Source organism: Herpailurus yagouaroundi, unplaced genomic scaffold (assembly GCF_014898765.1).
Source record: "Herpailurus yagouaroundi ecotype Mexico unplaced genomic scaffold, PumYag 162, whole genome shotgun sequence".
Lineage (NCBI taxonomy): Eukaryota > Metazoa > Chordata > Mammalia > Carnivora > Felidae > Herpailurus > Herpailurus yagouaroundi.
Window position 1 is genome coordinate 61,258,366 of NW_024412403.1, and position 21,051 is coordinate 61,279,416.

The 21,051-nt window shown below is 38.1% G+C and overlaps 1 protein-coding gene and 1 long non-coding RNA gene across 5 annotated transcripts in view; one reads left to right on the forward strand and one right to left on the reverse strand.

Moving 5' to 3' along the window:
- The window catches only part of GRAMD1C (GRAM domain containing 1C), a 117,291-nt gene extending 97,227 nt beyond the window's left edge, over nt 1–20,064 (forward strand). For all 3 annotated transcript variants that reach the window (XM_040484546.1, XM_040484548.1, XM_040484547.1), the window contains 8 exons: nt 4,955–5,073; nt 6,653–6,795; nt 7,589–7,692; nt 9,242–9,418; nt 10,737–10,794; nt 12,756–12,866; nt 13,095–13,200; nt 19,506–20,064. In XM_040484546.1, the coding sequence (XP_040340480.1) occupies nt 4,955–5,073; nt 6,653–6,795; nt 7,589–7,692; nt 9,242–9,418; nt 10,737–10,794; nt 12,756–12,866; nt 13,095–13,200; nt 19,506–19,586 (899 nt within the window). In that variant the 3' untranslated portion in view covers nt 19,587–20,064. The remainder of the gene's footprint in view (nt 1–4,954; nt 5,074–6,652; nt 6,796–7,588; nt 7,693–9,241; nt 9,419–10,736; nt 10,795–12,755; nt 12,867–13,094; nt 13,201–19,505) is intronic.
- Nucleotides 20,065–20,202: 138 nt separating this feature from the next.
- Nucleotides 20,203–21,051, reverse strand: part of LOC121036260 (uncharacterized) — a 1,637-nt gene continuing 788 nt past the window's right edge. For both annotated transcript variants that reach the window (XR_005793294.1, XR_005793293.1), the window contains exons 2-3: nt 20,953–21,033; nt 20,203–20,308 (exon numbers count right to left, since the gene is read on the reverse strand). This is a non-coding gene — a long non-coding RNA (uncharacterized LOC121036260). The remainder of the gene's footprint in view (nt 20,309–20,952; nt 21,034–21,051) is intronic.

The window sequence follows — 21,051 nt, forward strand, 5'->3', positions numbered from 1 at the left end:
GGCCCTGTGGCAGCAGGAGGGAGTCAGATCCGCTGCCGGAGGTTTGGCTCCGCAGAAGCGCAGAGTTGGGTGTTTGCGCGGAGCGAGCAAGTTCCTTGGCAGGAACTGGTTCTCTTTGGGATTTTGGCTGGGGGATGGGCGGGGGAGATGGCGCTGGCGAGCGCCTTTGTTCCCCACCAAACTGAGCTCTGTCGTCAGGGGGCTCAGCAGCTCTCCTTCCCTTTGTCCTCCAGCCTTCCCGCTTTTTGAGCAGAGCTGTTAACTTATGACCTCCCAGCCGCTAAGTCGCGCTTGCTGTGGGAACACAGTCCGTCAGGCCCCTCCGCTTTTTGCAAGCCAGACTCGGGGGCTCTGCTTGGCCGGGGAGCCGCCCCTCCGCCCCGGCTCCCTCCCGCCAGTCCGTGGAGCGCGCACTGCCTCGCCGCCCTTCCTACCCTCTTCCGTGGGCCTCTCGTCTGCGCTTGGCTCCGGCGACCAAAAAATAATTTATTCTTATTCAGAGTAGTATAGCAAAGTGATTTCTAATTGATAGCAATTGAGTCTTGTAATTAAGAACTCTCTGTTTAAAAAATCATTTTTTTCTGTTCTTCTAGTTTTAAAAATGTGGAATATCTGAGGAATATAAATTTTCCTCTTCATGCAGTAGCTTATATTTAACTATATCTCTTCAAAATCTGTTTTGTATTTTCTTGCTATTTATGTCTGCCTGGAGAACTTGATATTTCAAAATAGTTGGATATGTTATTTTTCTTAATTTTCTAAGATGATGCTTGTTGATATTGCCCTGTCATGTTTATGGCTGCAAAGACCCCCGAGGAACAAGTATGTTATTCCATGCTGGTACTAAATGAAGTTTGTTCTTTGACTCACAACTGTACCAGGTGTCTGATATTTATCTAGCTTCAATATGGATGACTGTGTTTGCTATCTGATGTTATAAATGGCTTTTGGAAGCAAAAGCTTCTGGCTAAGTACAAGTATAGACAGTAATAGGAATGGTGCTGTTTAGACCTACAATTCACCAGAAGTTTTGCCCCCAAAGAGAATCTGCTTACTGTACACCATTCTGCTATCTTCTGAAGTTGTTACCTGGTAATCAAAGTTCTATTTCTTGAGAATACGTTTCAAAGGCTTCTTTTTAAAAATACTAAGAAGTATTTCTTTTTTCATGAAAAGATTTTCTATAGTCAATTATTTATGAATTTAATTTCGGCACTAAACTAAAATTTCAGCACTACTTGATCTTTTTTTTTAATTAGGGAACTTCTAAATAGGTGTTCTTTTAAATCTTTGTTAGCAGTTGTATGACACTGCTTTTGTAATTCAAAACTCAGTTTTAAGTCTTTTTATTCCACTTTTTAATTTTGAAAATTATAAACTTTCAGAAAAGTTGCATGAATAGTATAATAAAACCCATATAGCCATTCCCAAAATTGACCATTTTTTTGTTGTGTGGTAAAATGTATATAACATAACATATACCATTTTAACCATTTTTAAGTGTTCGTTTCAGTAGCATTAAGCACATTGACATTGTATAATCATCAAAACCATCCATCTTCAGAACTTTTTCATCTTCCCAAACTGCAACTCTGTACTTATTAAAAAATAAATCTCTATTCCTCCTTCTCCCAACTGCTAATGACCACCATTCTACTTTCTGTCTTTACGAATTTGACTACTTTAGGTACCTCAAATAAGTGGAATCATACAATATTTGTCCCTTTGTGTCTGGCTTATTTCACTTAGCGTGTCTTCAGGGTTTATCCTTGTAGCATGTGTCAGAATTTCATTCCTTTTTAAGGCTGGATATCATTCCATTCTATGTATATACATATTTTGTGTATCCATTCATATCCATTGATGGAGTTTTGAGTTGTTTCTACTTTTTAGTTACTGTGAGTAATACTGCTATGAACACTGATATACAAATATCTGTTTGAGTCCCTGTTTTCAATTCCTTTGGGTGTATATGTAGAAGTGGACTTACTGGATCCTTAGGTAACTCTATGGTTGCTTTTTGAGGAATGGCCATACTGTTTTCCATAATGGCTACATCATTTTACATTCCCCCCAGAATGGCTGCATCATTTTACATTCTCCCCAGCAATGCATAAAGGTTCCAATTTCTCCATATCCTTGCCAGCACTTGTTATTTTCAGTCTTTGTGATAATAGCCATCCTAATGGAATGAAGATTTGCCAATTTTAAAACTTTATTGCATCAAAGGATTCATAAAGGATTCTGCAGATCCTGCTTTTTATTACTTTAATTCAGTATATCAAGTGGCTGATGTGTCCTTTGTACATTGTTGTATTTTAAAAATAATTTCATCCCTGATTTTTTATATCATGATGAGCTTTACTTAGGTATTGGGGGGCTTGACTAGTCCAAAATGTTGTTAATTATATGATGTTCTGGTACATGATTCAGTAGGATTGTTGGTAACATTGGTTACAATACAAGTGGAAGACATACTTTTACCCTTGTTAATAGTTTTTTTGTTGAGTAGTGTGCAATTTTATAGCAGAATCCAATGATACCTTAAAATTATGTTGCTAATTAACAATGGATTGTTTGTATAATTTTTTTGAAACAGACTGACATAGGACCAAAATAATTGCTTGAAAAGTATTTTAGAATAAATTTTGTATCTTCTTTCATGGACAATTAAATAAATTATTTTTTACAGCAAATTCTGTATGGTAGGGATGCCTGGCTGGCTCAGTTGGAAGAGCATGCAACTTTTGATCTCGGGGTCATGAGTTCAAGCTCCATGTTGGGTGTAGAGATTATTAAAAATAACTAAATAACTATATATATATAATTCTGTAGGGTAGATTCTATAGTTTGTGATACTGCCTTTTTAGTTTAGTTGTAAGATTTTTTTCCACATACTCAAAATGCAGCTTCAGGGTCCCTCAAAAAATCTCAAGGCCTAGCTATATGAAAGAAGTTGAGTAAAATTGTCTATATCACAAAGCTTTGCTTCATTTTTTGGTGATGGTTGATAGATTAGATAAGTCTTCTGTATTTTAAGATGTTGACAAATAGCAGTCAAGTATACTAATTGCCTAAGTCCATTTGTGTGAACAGCATTAGGTGATTTAGTCAGATCTTTGCAAAAGAGTTCACGATGCCATTACCTATACCTATGTAGTCTTTGCCTTGTTAAATGACCTGTGCTATGTTCTAAAAATATATTTCTCTTCAAAGTTATTTTTACTCACGGTGTAGTTATTAGGAAAATAAGAAGAATTATATATTTATGTATATTATTTCATTTTTTTAAATGTTTATTTATTTTTGAGAGAGAGAGATAGCGTGTGAGTCGGGGAGGGGCAGAGTGAGAAGGAGACACAGAATCTGAATCAGGCTCCAGGCTTCTGAGCTGTCAGCACAGAGCCCGACGCCGGGCTTGAACTCATGAACCATGAGATCATGACCTGAGCCGAAGTTGGCCACCCCTGAACTGAGCCACCCAGACTCCCCTAAGAGAGAATTTTTAACAAGATCTTGCCATTAATACAGAGATTATCCTATAGCTTTCTCAACTTGGAAAAGGCTATGTCATTACATTTCATAGCCCCCTTCTTGATTAAAGATTTTGACAGATAAGCCATTAACATTACATGATTTCTCATTACATGATTTTTCCACAAGTTGGGATCAAGGTCTTATTGTTGCATAATGGCAAATGTCTTTCAAGGTTTTGTCCTCAATGATGGGAATGTTAAAGTGTTGTTCTGTTTGTGTTTAATAAGGTTGGTGCCAATATTTCTCTTCACAGGTACTGGGGACTTTAAAATGAAGCCTACAGATGAAACAACTTTTAATTTTCTTTTCTAAAGAAAAGAAAGAAAGTTTGTTAATAGACAATAATTTAGAAGCAAATGGATCAAAGATGGGGAATATGTCACATACAAGAAGAGGGCCTTACATTTAATTTTACTATTATTTAATGTTAAAATGATAACACTGTCAAAAGGATATTAGGACTGGTCAAAAATAAAAATTTAAATAATTAAAAACTATTTCTTTCCATTAATCATTGGGGAAATGCAAATCAAAACTACAGTGAAATACCCCACACACCTATCAGAATGGCTGGAATCAAAAACACAAGGAATAACAAGTGTTGTTGAAGATGTGGAGAAAAAGGAACCCTCGTGCACTGTTGGTGGGAGTGCAAACTGGCACAGCCACTATGTAAAACAGTATGGAGGTTCCTCAAAAAATTAAAAATAGAATTACCATTGATTCAGTAATTCCACTACTGGATTTTTACCCAAAGAAAATGAAAACATCAATTCAAAAAGATATATGCACCCCCGTGTTTATTGCAGCATTATTTACAATAGCAAAGATCTGGAAGCAGCCAAGGTGTCCATCAACAGATGAATGGATAAAGAAGAGGTGATGATGGTGTTGGTGTGTCTGTGTGTGTGTATGTATACGTACGTACGTGTGTGTGTGTGTGTGTGTGTGTGTGTGTGTGTGTGTGTAATGGAATATTGCCCAGCCATAAAAAAAGGAATGGGATTTTGCCCTTTCCAACAACATGGATGAACCTGGAAGGTATTAATGCAAAGTGAAATAAGACAGAGAAAGGCAAATACCATATGATCTCACTCATATGTGGAATTTAAGAAAACAAAAGAGAAAACAAAAAGACAAATAAAACCCCAGACTCAAATACAGAGAACAAGCTGGTGGTTAACTGGAGGGGAGGTGTTTGGGGGGATGGGTGAAATAGGTGAAGGGGATTAAGAGTACATTTACCATGATGAGCACTGGGTAAAGTATAGAACTGTTAAGTCATTTTTTTGTACACCTGAAACTAATACAACACTGTATGTTAATTATACTTAAAAAAAAAGCCCTACCTCTGATTCCCTTTCAAGTCATACTCTTCAGAGTTTTCGAACCAACTCTTTACGTTTGCTGTGATTAGATGTAGTGTCCACCCCTTGGAAAATAGAACCTGGAGGTGATCAACTGAGAACCATGACCTACACTATAATCCTTAATAATCCACTTACTGGAAAGTGCACCACTGCCACTGAAAAGCAGGTATGTTTCCTCCATCAGTATTCCAAAAGAATCATATATGTGGGAAGAGAGAAACCTGTCATTGTCCCCAGTTAACAAGACAATTTTAAGAAATAAATGGCAAAACAAAAGGGAGGAGAAACTATTACAGATTAAAAAAGACTGAAGAGGCATATCAACCAAATCAACCAACCCTAATTCAAACAAACCAACTAAAAATATGTTTAGGAGATTTAAGGAATTACTAATTTTTTACATATATTAATGGTATTGTAGCTGTATTTTAAAGAAAAGAATATCTTTTAAAGAGACACACTGAAGAAATAAAGAGATACACTGGAATATTTATGAATAAAATTATTCTGATATCTGGGGTATCCTTTAAAAGTAATCTAGCCAGGGAGAGCATGGTGGTAGAGGGAGGGAATGTGGGGATGGGGTACAGATGAAGCAGGACTGGACAAGAGTTAACGTTGTTGAAGCTGGCTGTTGAGTTTATGAGGGTTCATTATACCTCATTTCTACTCGTGTGTATGTTTTAACTTTTCCATAATAAATGGTTTAATAAAGAACACTACTGGAATCCAATATACGGGATCATGCCAAGAGTTATAGCCAAATAACTAGAGGGGTGCTGTGATGTATGGAAAGAGATGATAAGATATTCAGTGCTCTACTCTGGCCAGTGTGGCACTGTCTTTATAGTAGAGTTTGTGTTTGACCAATTTATGTTGAGGTATAGTGTATCTGCTCTGCAAATAGTTAGAAAATATCTTAACATCTGAACTAATTATACTATTACGGTTTTTGTCCAGTGTTTAAAAGGACTTATTTAAGAAGAGTTTGGTATTTTGACATTGGAGAATCTTTGATAATGTTACAGGATAGGTTGAAAGGGTATGGTTAAAATGAGGAAGGTTTGACCAGTAACCACTCCAAATCCTGTTAAGGTAGGCAGTGTTTTCTTTGGTTGTCCCCTTTCTTCATTGAAAAAAAAATTTTTTTAACATTTTTATTTATTTTTGAGAGATAGAGACAGAGCATGAGAGGGGGAGGGGCAGAGAGAGAGAGGTAGACACAGAATCCAAAGAATGCTCCAGGATTTAAGCTGTCGGCAAAGAGCCTGATGCGGGGCTCGAACCCAAGAACCACGAGATCATGACCTGAGCCAAAGTCGGACACCTAACTGAACCACCCAGGTGCCCCAAGCTTCCTTCACTTTTTTGGTGAAGGGTGATTGTTAAATTTTTATGAATTTTGGGGTGGGTCTTTGCTTCATCCAGTTTGAATTTTAAATTGTTCCCCTATCAGGAACGTTTAAAAATTTTTATAAACTAATGACATACATAAGAGACTCTCCTCCTCATACCTAAAAGAAGGAAAAAATAATGGTACAATGAAATGACAGGCAACAAATACTCTTTCTGCAGGTCCCATCTTCTCAATTCATAGATTGCATAGCCAACACGAAGGCTCTTCTGGGTTTGTATATAGGCTTCTCATGTCTTTTGTAATTTTAGTATATGTGTTCTAAATTGGCAAGGAATTTGATATATTAAACTTGAACATGCAAAAAAAATGTTTAATCTTATTTTGACAGACACTGTATAAAGAAAGTCGGGAAGCACAATTTTATTTGGTAGATTCAGAAGTACTGACACATGATGTTCCCTACCATGATTACTTCTATACCCTGAACAGATACCATATCATCCGATCCTCAAAACAGAAATGCCGGCTGAGGTGAGCCTATCGTAAATGAATATCGTAAATGAAATATTAGTCAGGATAGGTGAGATTTTATTCTGGAACATGTCAATCCTAAAATCTTAGCAGTAGCCTTAGACAACCAAACTTTATTTCTTGCTCAAATTATATGACCACCAGTGGTCAGCAGAGGGGTGGAGCTCCTTACTCAAGGCCACAAACTGATGAACACTTTGACATTCTGTAGCTGCACCATCCAGAATATGTGTTGTTTCAGTTGCTACAGGAAAAGAGAGTCCTAGAACTGTGTTCACCGTCCAGTGGCCAAAACTAGTCACAGGACCCTGTTTTATGTCAAGGCAGCTGTGAGTTCTTGAGGAGCACACGGTGAGCACATTGCTGCAATGGAAATAAGAAATGTTGGTGTATTAAAGATAGTGATGTACCACCATGTGCTTTGCCTGGTCTTAGTTAATGTAGTTACTTTTACCTAATTTATGACCACTAGAGATTTTTTTATACAAGGCATTTAGAAAACTTAGAATTTATTTTGAGCCTTTATTGCTGTTTAAGTAAAGGAAATTCAGGGCTAGAGAAAGGAAAAAATAAAATGCCAAGTACTTAGAAGGAAAATTTCATGAAATTATTAGCAGCATATAGTAATTTTCTAAAAAGTTGTCATCAGTGCATAAATTTTCTTTCATAGTCTTAATGACTTTGAGTCCTTTGGCTTTCCAGTGGACATATCTTACATTTAGATTATAAATACAACTATAATAGAACTAAATTCTATCCTTTAAATAAACTTTTTTCCTCCGTAATTTATTAGAGTTTCTACAGATGTGAAGTACAGAAAACAACCATGGGCCATTATCAAATCTCTAATTGAAAAGAATTCCTGGAGTTCATTGGAGGACTATTTCAGACAGCTTGGTTTGTAAATTTCTTAGTTTATCTATTTTTGTAAAGATATTAACAAAACAGATTGATAACCTCATTTGGATTCACAGCAGATGACGTTGAATTGACTCCCACTGAAGTGATCCTAACTACCCGACTTGGAATTTGGAAACTTTAATTTTCATTGGTCTAACAAACATTCATATTATGCTTATTATATGCCCGACATGTTCTGCATGCTTTATAAATATCAACCTATTACAATACTGTGCAGTAGGTACTATTATTTTTTTTTCCATTTTACTAAAGAATAAATATTGAAACAGAGAGGTTAAGTGACTTGTCCAAGATCACACAGTGAGGAGCTGTCACTCCCTGCAAGGAGCCAAGAAGGCTGACTGTAGTGAGAAACTGCGTAACTTACCACAAATATGCACTTGGTGTTCCTTGGTGGCCCCACCTCTACCCCGCAATCCTTATCAATGCAGCTTCCTTGGGTTTATGCAGGCCCACTTAGCAATGGTAACACGTACGTGTATGGATTTAGTGGAGGTAGGGACTAGACTGGGGAAGTGATATAGTTAGTTCTGTTTGGATATTCCTTAAAATAAAACATGAGAAAAAATATATATACATAAACATAATTAATTCTGGTTAAAGAAAAGCTGGGGTCAGTCAGCTCAGGGTAAAGTAAGGCTTGATTATCTAGTTTGTTGGTTATTTTTCTTGCTCTTCTCTCTTGGCTATTCATTATTAAACTCCTAATTAGGAGCAAAGAAAATGTTATTCAAAAATTAGTTTGGCCACTGGATAATGAGCTTCTAATAAAAAATCTGGTGAAGGAAAGGTCAAAAAAAAAAAAAGACAAAAATGAGGTTTTTAGGTTGTTTGCAGATTTTTCTTACCAGTACTCACTTTTTGCAAACCTCATTTATAAACTAGAACTATTATATGCTCCTCCTTCCTTTGATATTGACAATCAAGTACCACAGTCTTTCTTGGAAATCTTTCTAATGATCCAGTGTAAGTGGGTAGCCTGTTGTTTCCATAACTGAAATCATTATGTTAATATTTAATATAGCACATGGTGAATTTGCTCTGATGATTCCATCATTTATTAATACAGTTCATTCTTCCTAGAATAGTGAAGCCTCATTATAGGATCACTTTATCCTCCAAAACTTTTTATTAATAGTAAGGTTTGAATCTAGGCCACAAGAGCCTAAGTAATAGTTAAAGAAAGTTACCAAGGCTTTAAAAAAACAAACTGAAGGGGCGCCGGGGTGGCTCAGTCAGTTAAGTGTCCGACTTTGGCTCACGTTGTGATCTCATGGTTCATGATCTCATGATTTGTGGGTTTAAGCCCCACATCAGGCTCAGAACCTGGAGCCTGCTTTGGATTCTGTGTCTCCCTCTCTCTCTGTTCTTCCCCTGCTCACGCTCTCTGTGTCTCTCAAAATAAATAAAACAATTAAAAAAAATTAAAAACAAAACTGAAAACAAAGCAATCCCCTCCCTACCCTCACATCTTATAGTCAAGAAGGTTTCTCTGCTGTCTAAAGATTTTTTTTTTCCTTCTTAGAATCAAACTTATTAGCGGAAGAGTCTGTGTTAAATCAGTCCGTTGAAGACGCTGGAAAACTTAGTGGCTTACGAAGGAGAAGGCGAACATTCAACCGAACAGCAGAAACAGTTCCTAAACTTTCTTCTCAGCGCTCTTCTGGAGATGTGGGCTTGGATGCCAAAGGGGATATTTCAGGTAGCTATTATGTAGTAAACAGATGGAAGATTTTAGTTTACTTATATGAAGCAGAATACATCTCTTGTTTATAGGACACATCAGAAAGGAGGTTTCCCTTTTTCCTCTCCTTTTCTGATAATGTTTATCAAACTCGGACTTCCTTCAGTATAACTAATGTGTAAGTGTAAAGAAGCAGTTGCAAAATGGCAGGCATATGGCCAATAGAGGTGTTTTATTTGGCCCACATGATATTTTAAAAGGTGGGAGTTTTTATGTAAAAACTCACATCTGACAGCTCTGGACCCAAATCTCTTCACAGCAACAGTTGCTGGAGCTTAGTAGAAGCTGTGCCATTAGAGCATGTGCTCCCAAGTCACCAGTCCCCACCACTGTCCCTGGCTGCTGGCTGCTTCATTCTGTTAACTTCCTACCTAGCATTTACAGACATTTGACTTCTAACCCTTGAAAGTACTAAACTGATGATATGCTTTCAGTCCTTCTGTACCTGTCAGGTCCAACCCAGCAAATTGCAAAGATGGAATTTGACTCTTACTATCCCCATTCTCAAATTTGAAGACATCTTGCCTCTACTCTTACTCCCTTTCTCTTAGAACTATAAAACTGTCATCCTCATTCTACATGATCAAATCCTCTTCTGAGGCTTATATCTTAGTGTGAATGTTTATTTACTATTTAAATTTAACCTCTTTAGTTTTGGAATTTAAAAGTTTGGGCAACAGAGAACAGGTGAGGGTGATTAAAAAAATTAAGGAGGGAAGCATTGTATATAAACCCAGTTCAAATATTATTTGCAGAGATGGAACTTCACTAGAGATCATACATGATGTATTGAATTGCTTGTTTATTTAGAGTAAATTAATTGTAATGTAGGCCAAACATAGGTTTTCTTTTCATACATTAGTTTCACATTAGTAAGGATATTAGAAATCAAAAAAAGGGTGCTGGGAATTCATCCTATATCAAATTGTTTTTACAATTCATGTACAAAATTTCTTCTCCATTTTTTTTCAAATGAAGTTAAATTTTTTTTTTTTTAACATTTATTTATTTTTGGGACAGAGAGAGACAGAGCATGAACGGGGGAGGGGCAGAGAGAGAGGGAGACACAGAATTGGAAACAGGCTCCAGGCTCCGAGCCATCAGCCCAGAGCCTGACGCGGGGCTTGAACTCACGGACCGCGAGATCGTGACCTGGCTGAAGTCGGACGCTCAACCGACTGCGCCACCCAGGCGCCCCAAAATGAAGTTAAATTTTAACCAGTGTTAATCACAATCCTGTTCTAATGTAAGTTTTTTGTGTGTTTGTGATCTGCAGGAAAGAAAAAGGAAATGGAAATCTGTAATACTGCCCTTATTGTGGTGATGAGTATTTTGTAAGTATTTGTTTTGCATGCTTATTTTGCTTGTGCCTTCACTTATCTTTTAATGGTTTCCAAAAGGATTTGAATGCATTTGTATGTTATTGTGTAGAAATTGCCACTATTTGAGGCGCCTGGGTAGCTCAGTCGATTAAATATTCCACTTCAGCTCAGGTCATGATCTCGCAGTTGGTGAGTTCAAGCCCTGCGTGGTGCTCTGTGCTGACAGCTTAGAGCCTGAGTCCTGCTTCGGATTCTGTGTCTTCCTCTCTCCCTCTGTCTCCCTCATGCTCTGTCTCTTACATACTTCAGTCTGACAGTTTTTGATGTATGATTTTCAGGAGAATTATTAAATCTGAGGGAATACCCCAAGTACACATTCAATAAATGTTTTGTTTTTCAAAAATTAATCTGATTTATTTCTACCATCATAGGTTTTTACTGGAAGTTCCATAGATTTAAAGAGAATATTTATATATGCAGGCTGGTGAAATGCCAATAGTGCTATTTTGCTCTATCTGATTAGACCAATGATCCTTACCCTCTAGGATCACTTGTGAAAATGCAGATTTCTAGGCCTCAGTGCCAGAGATTGGGTCCGAAGGTCTCGAGCAGTGAGCAAGAACCTCAGAGTATTCTATAGGAATCTACTTAGGCAGACATATTTCAACTACTATTATCTACATGGATGTAGTTTAATATTGAGGTAGTCCATTAGATTTAATTGAATTGGTTCTGACTGAGTGATACACTCTTGGTGAATATACTTTGGAATGAAGTTCTTATATCCTCTGTTTTTTCTAATTATAACTTTCAGAACATACAAATGTTTGATATACCTTTGAGCTTTACGAAAGGCTTTCATATTCTGTTTAAGTCGATTTGCTCTAGTAATTTTGAATATTAAATATTAGCAGTGATCTTTTGTATTACTATGTAGAAAATTTATAGTCAGAGGTTGAAATGTTGATCTATATACCATTTCCGTGCCACAATAATTTCATAGATTTGGTTTTCTTGTTCCTCCTTAGTTTTCATTTTTTTAAACAATCTTCTTTTGGCAGGTAAAGATGAATTCTATGTATTTTTAAGGGAACTCAATATTTTAACAGAATAGGAAAGATATGATGCCACCTATATATTTGTATATATGTGTAATAAGAAATACTTCCATTCAGTTGAAAGGCTGCTGTGAGAACCAATACAGTACATCCATTTAGCATGTAAGATTTTATATATGATGCAATTCACGCATATTTGGGATTTGATACTTCCTTTGTCTAAGTTGAACTAGAAGAAATTTTTTCTGAATAGTAATTCCAAAAATTTGTTTTGGCTTTCACGGGGAATAAGGTGTATGACTATCTACATAAGATCAAGTCCATATTGATCTTCATTTCCTTTTTTGAAGTGCAGCATAATGGGGGTATAATTGCTTAAGCTGAAAGCACCCAAAAATAGATCTCTCAAGGTTACCTGGTAGATTTCTAAGCTGGTAGTCGCACATCAGCACTAGCTGGGATTCCTTGCAGAGAGAAGAGATGTCAGGGACAATCCCAACCTGCCATTTTGAGGACTTTTTGTCACTCTAGTTACCTTCTAACTTTTTCCTCACCATCTGCTTTTTACCTAATTACCTCATACCATAAAATAGAGATAACTGATTTAAACAATAACAATAATTGGAAACTGGTCTGGACAACGTACATTTAAAAAAAATTTTTTTAACGTTTATTTATTTTTGAGACAGAGAGAGACAGAGCATGAACGGGGGAGGGTCAGAGAGAGAGGGAGACACAGAATCCGAAACAGGCTCCAGGCTTTGAGCGGTCAGCACAGAGCCCGACGCGGGGCTCGAACTCACGGACTGGACAACGTACATTTTTAAAGGTTTTGCGTGTCTGTTCTGCACATGGCAATGCTTTAGGTCTGGATAAGAGTGGATTAACCAGGTACAATTACTTTGCTCTGCCTAGTTTGCTGTTGCTAGTTCTGTTGAATGTGACGCTGTTTCTGAAGCTGTCGAGGATAGAATCTGCTGCTCAGTCCCTTTACCGTCTCCACCTCCAAGAAGAGAAATCTCTGCAGTAAGTCTTTTTTTCCCCCCAACCTGTTATTATTTCAGTAATTCTCTAGCTGCAGAAAACTGAATTCTGGTTTAGAGATTTTGGTTTGCTAACTATACTTTAGTCATAAGTTTTTTTTTAATTTAATTTTTTGCTTTGTTTGCAAATTCATAGGACACTGATGATTTCTAGAAATGACAAGATTAGAAACTATTCCCCTTATTTTTAAGATGGTATTTTTTTTTTCAGTTTAGCCTCTGGTATGCTGTCAAGAGCAGAAAGTATTGAGAAGAACAAAGACCAGGCCCATCGTTTAAAAGGAGTGCTCCGAGACTCTATCGTGATGCTTGAACAGGTAGGCAACTCTGTGTACCACACTACATAGTACTTTCATACCAGCATGAAGCAGTTACTCTTTTGGTTGTGTGAGAACATTTACCATACCATTATTTGAAGAAACCCCCCTCCTAGAGACAACTATCCTTGCCAGTTTCTATATTATGCATTTTATATGTATAGTCACTTGCATTTTTTTTTCAAAATGGGAGCATACTGTACACACCATTGCATACCCTCATTTTACAATTATTTATAATAATTGTAAATTTTACAATTTACAATATATTTTGAAGATGTTTCCATATCAGCATGTACATTTGACTCTTGAATAATGCCAAGGTTAGGGGTGCCGAGCACTGCACAGTCGAAAATCACATATAATTTTGACTCCCCCAAAACTTAACTACTAATAGCCTACTGTTGACCAGAAGCCTTACTGATAACAGAGTCGATTAACACATTATTTTATTAAAAAAATTTTTTTTTTAATGTTTATTTAGTTTTGAGAGAGAGACATCATGATCAAGGGAGGAGGGGCAGAGAGAGAAGGAGACACAGAATCTGAAGCAGGGTCCAGTCCAGGCTCCCAGCCATCAGCACAGAGCCTAACACAGGGCTCAAACCCACAAACTGTGAGATCATGACCTGAGCTGAAGTCGGATGCTTAACTGACTGAGCCACCCAGGCGCCCCTTGATTAACACATATTTTATATGTTACATGTATTATGTGCTGTATTCTAACAATGAAGTAAGCTAGAGAAAAGAAAATGTTATTAAGAAGATCATAAGGAAGAGAAAACACATTTACAGTACTGTCCTGTAAAAAATCCACATGTGAGTGGACCCTTGCAGTTCAAACCTGTGTTGTTCAAAGGTCAACTGTATACATCTACCTCATTCTTTTTATTGATACTTCTATATAAAAATTTATGCTTAATATTAACTTTTTGTAGAAGTACACTGTATACACTGTTGATTATTTTGTTTTTATCTATTCACCATATATCTTGGAGATGCTTCCATATTAGCATAAAAGCAGCTCCTATTAACAAGTGCATAGAATTCAACTGTATAAGTGTACCATAATTACTTATTTTACCAGCCCTCCGTTAAAGAATAAACATTTAGGTTGTTCTGATGTGTTGCTATAAACATTTATCTCTTTAAAAAAATTTTTTTTAATGTTTTGTTTATTTTTGAGAGACAGAGACAGAGAGACAGAGAGACAGAGAGACAGAGCATGAGCAGGGGAGGGGCAGAGAGAGAGAGAGAGAGAGAGAGAGAGAATCTGAAGCAGGCCCCAGGCTCTGAGCTGTCAGCACAGAGCCCGACATGGGGCTCAAATTCACGGGCTATAAGATCATGACCTGAACCGAAGTTGGACGCTTAACCAACTGAGCCACCCAGGTGCTCCTGAAGATTTATTTCTTGAGGACAGTATCATCAATATGTGATGCTCAGTTCCATGAGTCAAAACTTAGGATTCCCTTTGAAAAATAAGATTACTGTTTCCGTCATAATATAGTACATGCGTACTTTTCAAGCTTAAAAAAGAGAATGGTAGAAGAGTAGAAAACTTATAGTTCTAGCATTCAGACATAGTCACTATTAATATTTTGTTTCCTTCTATCCTTTTTTTCTGTGCATTGGTTTTTAGAAGATTCATTTTTTTTCTCAGGATGCCATGTGGGGCATTAAAGTTGCCCCAACTTACAGGTGCTTCAACTAGGCATTTGTCACATGCGTGGTATCTACAGCTCTTGGTGCCATTCCCCTCCCACTCTCAGTGGGAATAGGTCATATTTGCACTTTCCTCCTCAGCCTCCTGTTTCCCCGACTCTCAACTGATGACTCTGCCTCAAAGAGAAAAGAGAGTTTTCCTCTCCTTCCGTAACCAGACCTACAGACCCTCCAATTGCTGCACTCTGTCCTCTTGTCCACAGCTGTCAGAGCATCACTCTGCCTGTGAGGAGAGTCCCAGCATGTGCTAGTGGGAGACCCTGTTCGTCCATCACCCTCAGGCTTCCCATTTCAGTCTCCCTCATTCAACTGGATCTTTCCCATCTGCACATGGTCCCTGCTTTGGTCTCTTCTACATCAAAGCACCCACGCCATCCACATCCTTCTCTCTCTGCTCCCTTTCACAGTCGGGCTCTTTCCCAGTTGCCCGGGTGGGCTGTGGTGGCTGCCACTACTTTATCCTTCATAACCTGTTCACTTTTTTAAGGTTTTATTGTCACCAAAGTCACTCCTTCACATGGTTAACTTGTTCTACCAGGCTCACTCAGAAAAAAAGCAGTCCCACTATATACTTTCCCAAATACAACAATCTTTAACTCTTTTAGTTTCTTTTGGTGTGTACCTCCATATTTATAAACAACAAGCATGTACTGATACTTCTTGGTTTTTCAGTTTTAGACATGATCATTTGACCCATTATGGAAGACAAACGTTTTGTTTTGTTTTCTTTCACCTCTTCCTGCCTCCATTTCTGATCCCCCATGCTCCCAAAGAAGTTATAATCTTGGTATGATCAGCATCCAGTGTTTATTTTGACAAAGTTTGCTGTTCTGAGCTGAGCGATGGAATAAACCAGGACTACTTTTTCTTTTCTGTGCTTTTTCTTATTCCTGAAATTGTCTTACTACTGTTGGTTAATTAACCATTATTTTTAAGTATGTCATCTCCTAAAGCTCTGTTTGTTTGTAAGTTTCCTCTCATAACCTTCATTCCCCTTGGGTATTCTGTGGGTGGAGCCTCCTGGCTGGCTCCAGTCAGGCCCAGGGGCCCTCTCTGCAGGGACACAGCCACCATCCTGGGGCCTCCTGTTGAACACCCCCTCTGTTTCCCATATCCAGAATGTTTTCTGTTTTCCTGGTTTACTCCCTCCTTTTAATGGAGAATATTGTCTAGTAGCATCCTGAGAAAGAGAGCATGGAGGTAAATATTTTAAGACTTAATCTGTGTGCAAGTTTTTTACTCCATCCTTTCCCTTGATTAATAGTTTGGCTGGGAAAAGAACTCTAGCTTGGAAACAATGTTTCTTCAGAGTTTTTAAGACATTGCCCCATTGTTTCTCTGCTTCTAGTGTTGCTATTGAAAATTCTGAAGCTATTACCATTCCTCATCCTTTAATCTGGAAACTCATGCCCTTTAGTTCTAGGAAATACTGAATTATACAGTTGATGATCTCCTCTCCTCCACTCTCTTTTCTGACTTTCTGTGGCTCCTGTAATTGAGATGTCTACCTTCTTTTGGACAGGCTGTCTAATCTTACTTTTTCTTTTCAGCTTCCATCTTTGCCTTTTTGTTTTGCTTCCTCAGAGTTCCTCAACTTAATCTTCACTAAATTGTCCCTTTTTCAATTTTTGCTAACAAGTTTTTGATTCCAAAGACCTACTACTTCTCTGAATTTTTTTTTTTTATGGCATTATGATCTTTTTTTTTTTTTAATTTTTTTTCCAACGTTTATTTATTTTTGGGACAGAGAGAGACAGAGCATTAACGGGGGAGGGGCAGAGAGAGAGGGAGACACAGAATCGGAAACAGGCTCCAGGCTCTGAGCCATCAGCCCAGAGCCTGACGTGAGGCTCGAACTCACGGATCGTGAGATCGTGACCTGGCTGATGTCGGACACTTAACCGACTGCGCCACCCAGGCACCCCGACATTATGATCTTTTTAAATGACTATAGTATCTTCATCTCTCTGATCATATTACTGATGGCTAAAAACTTTTTCCCTTCTTCTTGCATACTTATTTTCCATCAAGATCCTTTCCTGTTTTGATTTCTGTCCTTAAAGTTAGGAGATTTCGTTACATGTCTGTAGTCCTTGGTTGTCTGCTTGTGTGGATCAGAAGTTGTTAAGCTCATGATGTAGGTTGGGCTGGTGTCTCCTGAACTTCTCTGTAGATCTGGCAGGGCTGTTGGTTGAGAAACCCTGATATCACTATCTTTGGGTCTTTTCCTCTTAGATTGGTCAGTTTCTACAAGGAAGTGTCTTCCAGTCTCCACCCAAAGGATTAAGGGCTGGCTGCTGGCATTTTAGGAGGAGAGCCAAAGTAGAGGGATGGAGGAGGGCAGGGCAGAGGAAGATGGTCTCACCACTCTTTTATACAATCCCCATTTTGGGGATTGTACCACTGTCCTAAATGGTGTCTTATTGTCCCTGGGTCAACCAGAGATCCTCTCCAGATAATAAAATTGTAGACCTCTACCAGGTAGTAGAAGAGCACAAATGCCATTCAGTCATTACATTAGTCCCTTCCTCTATATTCCCACTTTCAGAGATTCCTGTCAATTCCTGAGGCTTTTGAGGATCCTTCAGGGTAGATTTGGTTGGTTCTCAGCTTTCTCTGCAGTTAGCTTAGGAGTTCACTTTTTCTGGTCTCCTAAGTCATCCATCTGCTTTCTTGTTTCCAAAGTTTTGCCTTTTCTATTCTCCCTGTCCTTGTGGATGTATGCCTTTAAAGAGTCCCTTTATTGTGCTTTTAGTGGGTTTCAGGAGGGAGTAAAATTGGATGCCTGTGTTTAAGCCAGTATTCGCTCTTCAGGTCACTCCTGCCTTATTTTCTTCCCCATATCTTCCACTGATATTGCTCCGGCTAAAGTCCCCAGTGAGCTCTGGCTGTTAAAATTAATATAGCTGTTTTTAGTTTTCACCTTACAGTGTAAGCATTTGACAGAGCTGACCACTCTTTTCATGAAATGTATCTAACCTGGCCTTCTTTAAAACTATAAAAAAATCCAGCTTTATTGTGATATAATTGACATACTATAAAATTCGCCTTTTAAAGAATTCTTAATATATTCCCAAAGTTATACAACCATCACCACTAATTCCAGAGCATTTTTATCACCCCCAAAAGAAACCCTATATCCATTAGCAGCCTCTCACCATGTTTCATTCTCTCAGCTTCTAGTCACTAATCTGCTTTTTATTTCTATAGGTTTGCCCACGCTGGACGTTTCATATAAATGGAATCATATACTATATGGTCTTTTGTGACTGGCTTTTTTTACTTAGCATAAAGTAAAATGACTTTTTGCTGGTTAAAACTACCTCCTCGACTTGACCTCTTTCTGGTCCAGTGCTCCAGACTTTCTGCGTTAGATTCTCTTCCCTTCTCCTCTCCTTCCCTTCAAGTGGCCTCATCCACTCCCGTAGGTTGTGCCATGTGTGCCATTGACTCCCAGATCCATTTCCCTTACCCTAACCTCTTCCCTGAGCTCCAGACTCATGCGGTCACTTGCTGACTTGGCATCTTCTCCTGGGTACTGACAGGCCACCCCAAATTGATCATGACCAAAGCAGACTTCAGTTTTCATCCTGAGCTAGGTAGGCCTGATTCTCCTCTAGTTGACGTAATTTCAGAAAATGACACTACGATCCTCCAGTCAGAAATTTAGTGCATTGTGTGAGCATATATGTATAGATGTGATGGTACGTTTTAGTCCTGTATCTCTCACTAGTCTGTCAGCTCTAGGACAGCAGGGACGGCGCCTATTTGGTTCACCATTGTATACGCAGTGCTTAGTCAAACCCAGCATGTGAGAGGTAAGCAATTAACATTTACTGAATGAACAAAGGAATGAATACAAAGAAGAATAATTCTTGCTCTCAAGTTGCCTATAACTTTATTAGAAAAATCAGATATATTGTTAAAGACTATAAAAAAAATACAAAATTGGGGCGCCTGGGTGGCTCAGTCAGTTAAGCAATCGACTCTTGGTTTTGGCTCAAGTTGTGATTGCAGGGTCATGGAATCGCACTCCCCCCCCCTCCATCGGAACAGAGCCTGCTTGAGATTCTCTCTCCACCCTCTCTCCCTCAGTGCGGTCTCTCAAAATTAAAAAAAAAGTACACAGTTAAGTGTTAAGTACATAGTAATGCTTTGGGAGTTTAAAGGCAGGATGACTAGGGAAGGTGACACGGAGACGGTGGTGATGGGTAAGCTTTAGATGGGTGAATACAAGCGTGAAGGAAATAGCAAGCAAAGGCCTGGAGGTGGCACTTGAGTCATTCAGGGGACAGCGGCAAGACCACTGCCACTTGAGAAACCATTTAAGGAAACAACCTACTGGGAGGCAGAATGTGCAACAGGACAGTGCGGGGAGAAGAGCGGGGTACAGTGGACAGGAAGAGCTCCTGAGCAGGCGTACTGACACACACCCAAAGCAGCTGGCTGTTGTATAAATTCAGTCTTTTATCTGGGCATCAGTAGAAACAAAACTATATCGAATATATAAATGTAAACTTTTGGCATAAAAATAAGCAGGTGAAACTTAATCTTATTTTGAAAATTAATTTTGTTTGCAGTTAAAGAGCTCACTTGTTATGCTTCAGAGAACTTTTGATCTACTAAATAAAAACAAGACTGGCATGACTGTCAAAAGCTAGTGATCTCAAGGCCTGAAACTGTAGAGATACTTGGAACTAAAAGAAAACGTCTTAAAGAAAACCAGAGGATGAAGGATTTTAATTGTCACAGGAACATTTCCATATTTTCTCATTATTGGTACTTTTAATATGAACAATCTTTTTAATAACATTAATGTGATGACTAGTCTCTGATGGCCTTAATGATCCATTCTTTCACTTCTTATACGTAATTCTAAGCAGTGGATTTCTCCAGTGGAATTATTCTCCAGTGGATATTTCAGGTGAAATATGTTGTGGACTTGAATTTCCACAATACAAAAAGAAAATGAGACACTCCAAACTGAGTAGTATGGCCTTGTTTTTACAGTGAGATTTGAAGTTTGATGCTTTATCTGTTAGCACAGAATCAGTACGTGTTTGACAGGCTGCTTTCCCAGTTGAGATACACTGAAGATGCTAAAGAAAATTTAAGAATGAACCTCTGTATCATTATGAATTGTGAAGGACCAGGTTTCAGGCATGTATTATAACATTTCTAAGTTTGTGTACTGTAAATATTACAGTGTCTTCATTTTTTCTTTAGCATGGGAATTCAGTAGTCAGGTTCTGAATCTGCAACTTGGTAATTATTACTGAAAGGTTCTTCAGCCGTTGTATCTTTTTGAAGATAGATGTTTCAGGAGCTATGAGAGGTGAGATTATCTTGCCTCTTCATGTATCAAATGGTGGAAGAGTAAATTCTGGAAAAGGAGACATGTAGGGTACCAACACTCAAAATGAAGAACCACGTGCTGATTTTAAAAACAAGAGGATTATGTTGAAATCTGGGCACTTAGTGGCCGATCAAAGGAATACTTGAACTAAGCGTGGCTTTAGCTTAGCACTCTTTCATGGTGGAAGCGAACCACCTGGTTGAAAATAATCTGTGGATTACTTTTCAGGAGCCGTATATGTCTTCACTTACTCATTCACGTGTGTAGCTTGTTTCAGTTGGGAAGTTATAACCAGACACAAACTTTAGCTCTTCAATAAAAACTTTTGGGGGCACTGTGTCCCAGTACTAGTGCACTGACTGAACTTCTAGGCCAGACAGAAGCTTTGGCTCTTTCACAACAATTTTTTAGGCATGTATGTCTCAACATGATGTCTTTGGAACAAGAGAAAGATAGTGCCGAGTAATTTGTATATATTCTTACTGTTTGGACAGTTGCTTCCCTTTAGTTATATGTTTCTTTTTTCCCCCAGAGTCACCAAAGCCACATGAGATAGCTAAAGTCATTTTTGAGATGCCTGTAGAGAATGAAAGTATTAACTTCATTACAGGGAAAATGGATTTCTCTGGGTGGTTCCCAACAAACCTACATTGGGGTACCAGTGTACTTACCTGGGGTTTTTGAAAAAAGGATTTATGAAGTGTCTGGCTGTGAGTAAGAGTCACCGGATATTAAACTTGAAGACTTGTTCTCTGTTAAATTCACAAAAA